The sequence below is a fragment of the Felis catus genome, chromosome X, assembly GCF_018350175.1.
Source record: "Felis catus isolate Fca126 chromosome X, F.catus_Fca126_mat1.0, whole genome shotgun sequence".
NCBI lineage: Eukaryota > Metazoa > Chordata > Mammalia > Carnivora > Felidae > Felis > Felis catus.
In genome coordinates, this window is record NC_058386.1 from 23,393,826 (window position 1) to 23,401,255 (window position 7,430).

A 7,430-nucleotide genomic window follows, 5' to 3' on the forward strand; every position below is an offset into this window, starting at 1 on the left:
TAAGTGCCCTATACAGCTTTGTTAAATGTAGATCCAATGTTGTACACCAGATCTCTAGAACTTCCCATTGCAGTTCCATATGAATTTGAGGTTTGGCTTTTCCATTTAAGAAAAAAATTGACTGTTGGAATTTTGATAGGGATTTCATTGAATCTATAGATCTCTTTAAGTAGTACAGATATTTTAACAATATTAAATCTTTCAATCTATTGACATGGGATGTCTTTCCATGTATTTGTGTCTTTAATTTATTTTACCAATGTTTTGTGGTCTTCATTGTACAAGTCCTTTACTTTCTTGGTTAAATTTATTATTAAGTATTTTGTTCTTTTTGGTGCTAATGTAAATGGGATTATTTTCTTAATTTCCTTTTTAAATAGTTCATTGTTAGTTACCCCGATACCAAATCCAGACAAATACAGTAGAAGAACACGGTAGGCCAAAATTCCTATTCTGCATGAAGATGGATGCAAAAATCTTCTACAAAGAACTAGGAAACCAAATTCAATAGCACATAAATCTTGATCATCTGGGATTTATCCCTGGAATGCAAGAATGGTTCAACATCAACAAATCAATGTGATACATCACATTAACAGAATGAAGGATAAAAATCACATGATCATCACAATAGATGCAAAAACTTTTTGATAAAATTCAATACCCTTTCATGACAAAAACACTTTTAACAAACTAGGTATAGAAGGATTTGGCCTCAACATAATAAAGGCCATATATGAAAGGCCCACAGCTAACATCATACTCAATGATGAAAACTTGGAAGATTTTCCTCTAAGATGAGGAAAAAGGCAAGGATGCATGCTTTAGATACTTGTATTCTACATAGGACTGGACCTCTTAGAGAAATTAGGCAGGAAAAAAATAAATAAAAGGCATCAAAATTGGATTGCAAAAAGTAAAATTTTCTGTTTGTAGATGATATGATTTAATAAATGGAAAATTCTAAAGATTCCACATGTACACGCTCTCCCTCCCCCTCTCTCCCTCTCTCTCTCTCTCTCACTCACACGCGCGCACACACACACACACACACACACACTCACAGACACACATGCACACATACACTGTTAAAACTAATAAATTCAGTAAAGCTACAGGAGACAAAGTCCTACCTTCTCCATAAGACTCGGTAGGAAATACAAGCAGGAGAGTAGGAGGAGAATAAATCTGCAGAATTTGTTTCCCTGGCTCCCTCCTTATGGGTTCACTGAGGGATTACTAATGACAGCTCCCATCAGGTCACACTTTCCACACTGCCCTCTCTGTCTCAGGTTTTTGATAACTGCTCTTTCTCCTCCCTACCTTTAGGCCTTACAGGAAAATATCTCCCTGTTCACAATAGTCCTGAGGTCCTGATCTTTCCCTTATGATTTCCCTACAGCCTTCTCTCACTTTTGTAAAAATCCCGCTTATTGAACTGCTTCAGATTGTCCAAATGATATGTGTTTCTTGCCAGTAGCCTGATTACTCTACCTCACGCTCACATTCAACTCATCAATAAATGCTATAATTTCCATTTTCAAAGTATATTCCAAAGCTAACCAATTTTCACCACCTACACTATCCACACCCTGGTTTAAGCCACCTTAATTTCTCACCTGCATTACAGCAACAGTTGGGTACTTCTGCTCTCTCTTCCCACACTATTGTATTTTGACAGCAACCAGTACCATCTTTAAAAAGTAAGATAATACCATTACCCTGCTCACGAGCTTCTAAACAGTTTCCAGTACACACACAGAATAAAATAAATATTAAAATTCCTTATGACAAACAACAAAGCTCTGTTCAGTTGGCCTTTGCTTCTTTTTGTCCCATTGCTGACACTGTCCCTAATGCTTACTTACTTATATTGTTTCAGTCACAGTGGCCTCCTTGAGGTTCCGTGAACATTCATATTTTGCTACTTTATTTATTTTTGTGCTACTATCTTAAAGCATTTGTACTCGATGTCATTCTACAGAGAACATTATTATCTTAGATATTTGCATGCTCCATTTCTCTTTTCATCCAGCCTTCTACTTAAATGTCATCCCATTAAAAAAAAAAAAGACTTTCCCTGAACACACTAACTAAAATAATAACTTGCAGTCTATATCTATTTACACACCTTTATGTCTGTCTATAATATTCATCACGGCCTCATATGATGTATGTATGTATTGACTTGTCTATTGTCCTTTTTTCCCACTATATTACACACTCCATGAGTGAAGGGATTACCCCTTTTTATTCAGCCCTTGTAATAACAGGACCCAGAACATTACATTGTGCATAGAAGTTCTAATAGATTTTTGGTGAATCAATGGGAGTGAAAATAAACTAAATGGATTAATTAAATAAAGCAAACTTAAAAGAAAGCTTAAATGGAAAGCCAATTCATAGTCAAAGTTTGCTTAATGAGCATGTAGAAAAAAAAGTCAGATTAATACAATAGCATCAGGCTAAAACAACCTGATTCGACCTCTAACACTTGAACTGTTCCTTGTAATGGGACAAAGACATTTCCTAGACCAATTAATAAAGATTCCTCCCATGGATAATGCCAGGATGGGAATACTAGGGTTTGATGCTCTAGTTTTCCTGTTTTTGTGCCCCATGGTCAGGCAAGAGACCTTCTTAATGAACATTATCTCTTAAAAAAAAAAAAACTAAAAACAAAAACCTCCTATGCAATACACCAAACTTAGAAAAGGATATATAAATGTATATGCCAGACAATAAGTAATAAAAGGAATAACAACAAGCCATAAATATTACCAAGAATTTTTGAAGTTCCCTCTCTACCAGATTTTAACTTCTTCCTCTCCTGTAAAGGTAATATTTATCCTGAAGTTTGAGTCAATTATTTTCTTGCCTTTTAAAATAGTTTTATTAATAGGAAAACTATAAAGATCTGCACAAAAATGAAATTATTGACTATTCTTTCACTTGTGTTTCCACTCATCATTCTAAGATTCATCCATGATGATGTATTTGTTCATTAATCTTCACCTTTGTACATTATACCATTAATAGGAATATATGCCTATTTATTTATGCATGTTTCTCTTGATGGGCTTTTGGGTGGTTTCCTGGTTGTTGTGCTACTCTTTACAAACTGCTCTGAATATTCTTTTACGTGTCTTTCCATTACTACCACCTTGGAACCATTCTCTTTCTTTAGGAGATTTTATACTTCTATGTTTAATCAATTTTGCATTGATCTTGCAATTACTCTGAGGGAAATCTTGTTTTCCTCATTCTGGCATTCTTAGTCAGCAGTTTACTGTAGTCCTTTGAAAATTTACTGACATTACCTTAGATAATTCACTTGGAGAGGCTCTGAACTTAACACGGCCTTGCCAATTAACTGTCTCTGAGGAGCTGTTTTCTTTTCCTAAAAGCCCCCTAAGAAGTCTCTGAAATATTTGAGGAGATATTTAAAATATTTTGATAGTTCTGACATCACAAAACAACTTTTTTCTTTCATTAAATTGTGTTGATATTCCCTAACTATCCTAGATCGAATTAACTCAAAATAAATATATAGTCTCTGGTGAAAAAAGAAAAAAATTGTGCTTCTGTCTCACAGTGGTGAAGCTGTTACTCATTTCAATGTCTACTTTAGATTGACCAGTTGATTTCGGCCTTGATTACATTGTTGGACTAAATTACTCTTCTCACTAAGAAAGTCTGCCAGATGTGACAAATAAAAATACAGGACACAGTTAAATTTGCATTTCAGATAAAAAAAACAATGAGTATCTTTTGGTAGATGTATGTCCAATGCGGTATTTGGGATCTACCCATACTAAAAAATATTTTTAACTCTAAAATGCAATCAACTAGGAAATGTTTATTTTATTTATGCCATTTCTACCAATTAGAGCTGTCAAATTTTCCATAAAGCTGTTTGATTTGCTGGAGATATTTTGTGTACGTCATAAACTGACCAGCCGTGTGGACCTTGCCAATCTTTGACTGTGTTTGCCTATTTCTTCATTTCATACTGTACGTTCTCTTCAAGCAAAGCACTGAGAGTCTTAGAGTAACTGTTCTGCCTAAGGTTTATCATTTTTGCTGATAATTCTCTAAGAATGTTTTTCAAAGTGCAACATGTTTCCGTCTTCAAAAGAACAGAACGTACTGGGCGAGACAGCTGTGGGGTTGGGGCTGAAGGTCAGGAAAAGGCTGAGCAGTCCTGAGATCCCGCGATATTAGACAGTATGAAGTGTCTTCTGAACCTCGTCAGCTCCCATACTTCCAAAGGCTTCAGCCGGATAATCGCCTCCTCCCACTTTGGCCTGCGGCGGTGCTGGTGTTGGCATCTCCGCCCGAGGCCTCGAGACTTTGGGACTTTGGCCCGGCCGGCCGAGGCAGCCCTGCTCTCTTCCTCGGACTTTTGGGACTTTTAACCTCTCCAGACCGGCTGCAGTCATCATCTTTCAAGATGTCTGATAACGGGGGCTGCACAGATGGCCTGCAAGACTCAGAGAGAGGCCTGCTCAATAGCCCTGAGGAGCGGTCTGAGGTACACGCCAGTGGGGAGACATCTTCCGACCCTGCGCTGAGCTTGAATGTGACCGGAGATGGTGGCGTCACCAGCCCAGAAAGTCAAGGCACTGGTGCAGAAAGCTCAAGTGAAGATATCAACCTGGAAAGCACGGTAGATTCCGACCGATTCTTCATCTGTGAGGAAAACCTACTCCAGTCGGACCCAGAAGAGGGTTCGCTAGGAGAGGACGAACACGAGGACCAGGGAGAGGAAGAAGCGGCGGGAGAACGGCCCCAGGTACTGTGCCCTGAAGCTCACCCTGATCGGTGTTTATCCGCTGAGGATCGGGCCCTGGAGGACTGGGTGTCCTCCGAAACCTCTGCCTTGCCCCGCCCTCGCTGGCAAGTCCTTTCTGCTCTCCGCCAGCGGCAGCTGGGTTCCAGTGCCCGCTTTGTATATGAGGCCTGTGGGGCAAGGGCCTTTGTGCAGCGTTTCCACCTGTTCTCTCAGCTTCAAGGCCATAATGGTTGTGTCAATACGGTGCACTTTAACCAGCGTGGCACCTGGCTGGCCAGTAGCGGCGATGATCTGAGAGTGATAGTGTGGGATTGGGTGCGTGAGCAGCCAGTGCTCGGGTTTGCGAGTGGCCACAAAAATAATGTCTTTCAAGCCAAGTTCCTACCCAATTGTGGTGATTCCACCCTGGCCATGTGTGGCCGTGATGGGCAGATACGCATAGCGGAGCTATCTGCCATACCACACTGCAAGAATACTAAGCGTGTGGCCCAGCACAGGGGAGCCTCCCACAAGTTGGCCCTGGTGCCAGACTCCCCTTTTGAGTTCCTGAGTTCAGGCGAAGATGCAGTTGTTTTTGCCATTGACCTCAGACAAGACCGCCCGGCTTCCAGAGTGGTGGTAACCAAGGAGAGGGAGAAGAGAGTGGGGCTGTATACAATACACGTGAATCCTGCCAATACTTACCAGTTTGCAGTGGGTGGAAGAGATCAGTTTGTAAGAATTTATGACCAGAGGAAAATTGACAACAACGAGAACAATGGAGTACTCAAGAAATTCTGTCCTCATCACCTAGTCAGCTGTGATTGCAAAGTAAGCATCACCTGCCTGGTGTACAGCCACGATGGCACAGAGCTCCTGGCCAGTTATAATGATGAAGATATTTATCTCTTCAACTCCTCGGAAGGAGACGGAGCCCAGTATGTTAAGAGATACAAGGGGCACAGAAATAATGCCACAATCAAAGGTGTCAATTTCTATGGCCCCAGAAGTGAGTTTGTGGTGAGCGGCAGTGATTGCGGCCACATCTTCCTCTGGGAGAAATCATCCTGCCAGATTGTTCAGTTCATGGAAGGGGACAGGGGAGGCACCATAAACTGTCTTCAGCCCCATCCTTACCTACCTGTGATGGCGACCAGTGGCCTAGATCATGATGCCAAGATCTGGGCACCCACAGCTAAAGCTACCAATGACCTGGTCGGCCTAAAGTATACGATGAAGAGGAACAAGCAAGAACGAGACGAAGATCGCCTGCACCACACTGACCTGTTTGATAGCCACATGCTTTGGTTCCTGATGCGTCACCTGACACAGAGAGGTCTTCACCAGCACTGGGGAGCTCCTGGAGCTGAAGTCATGGATGCAGAGTCGGATACGTCTTCCAGTAGCTCCAATTCATCTGAGGAGGAAGAGAACCAAGACCATGTGCAGTGCCTGCCGTCCTGAAGGCCTCATGCCTGCTCCAGCTAGATAGTGTCTCCGTAGGCTAGACTTTAAGTTTAAAATTGAGTTCAACTAATAAATTTTCCTCTTGTCTTCTATTTTCCATAATAAAAACTTTCTCTTCTATCTCTTTACATTCTTCCTCCTCCATTCCTTTCCTCTCACTTGGTTTCTTTACTCCTCCCTCTTTACCCATTATATCTCTGCATAAGAAAATATGTAAGTTTTTTTTTTTTGCCTCTTTTCCTATGGTTTCTTATGGCTAATCTCTTATAACTGACTTCTAAAGGTTCCTAATAATGGTTAAAAATAATTAATACCTTTATTGAATCTTTTTTCTTATTTCTAGTTAAAAATAATGAATAGCTTTATTGAATCTATCCTCTTATTTCTGACACTCTGAAAACTATCACCTTTTTTTCATATTTAGCAGTTTAAGGTTAATTTCTTCAGTTGAATTGAAAATTTCAGAAATGTGTTTATTCTTTGGAAGTAAAGTAAAATAAAGCAAACCATGGTCCTGTTCCTTGAATGCAGACACTTGGCCATACACAAACACCCATGCATACACACACACAGACTCTGTCACAGAAAAGGACAAGGGGAGAAAACTTGCACAGGTAAATTCCTAACAAGATAATTCATGCTTCTGGAATAAACATTTGGGGTTATTAACATTTTCTGAATCCCTATGTTAATATTGATTAATTTGAGCAGACAAGGGTTGGTAAAAATTAAACTTAATCACATGGCATTGTTTACTCTGCACTCTCAATTCTCTTGAAGTTATAGGGCTGAGAACTCCCACAGGATTGCCTTCCAGGAAATCCTCTTGGGGCAACCATCTGTAAGATACCAGCCAGAAATATAAGGATTCCTAATATTTGAGAATATATATTTGAACTGACTTTAAGAGCAACTTAATGTTGCAAAAAAGAGTTTATCCTTACAGATATAAACTGTTTGATACCATTGGAAGAAAAATCCCATTAGACATCCATGAATTGCTAAAAATTCTCTTCACCTGCTTGTACAAGGTTACATTGCTTTTAAAAATATTTTGTTTTAAGCCTTATTTAATGTAAATTTTGGGTGCTGGATGTTCAGTTACTGTTCAATAATAATACTCATTTTTGTTTTACACCAGTAATTTGTGTAAGTTACCCCCAACACTCCTTCTTTCCTTTGATAATAC

At 39.8% G+C, this 7,430-nt stretch overlaps 1 protein-coding gene across 1 annotated transcript; it reads left to right on the forward strand.

The window, feature by feature from the left end:
• The first annotated feature begins 4,205 nt into the window (after nt 1-4,205).
• On the forward strand, nt 4,206-6,914 carry LOC101082128 (DDB1- and CUL4-associated factor 8-like). The gene has a single exon (XM_045051054.1). It carries the CDS (start codon nt 4,454-4,456, stop codon nt 6,236-6,238), a length of 1,785 nt encoding a protein of 594 aa, XP_044906989.1. The 5' UTR covers nt 4,206-4,453; the 3' UTR covers nt 6,239-6,914.
• Nucleotides 6,915-7,430: the final 516 nt, after the last annotated feature.

Coding starts and splice junctions, on each gene's coding strand:
- LOC101082128 (XM_045051054.1), top strand. CDS start 4,454: ATGTCTGATAACGGGGGCTGCACAGATGGCCTGCAAGACTCAGAGAGA.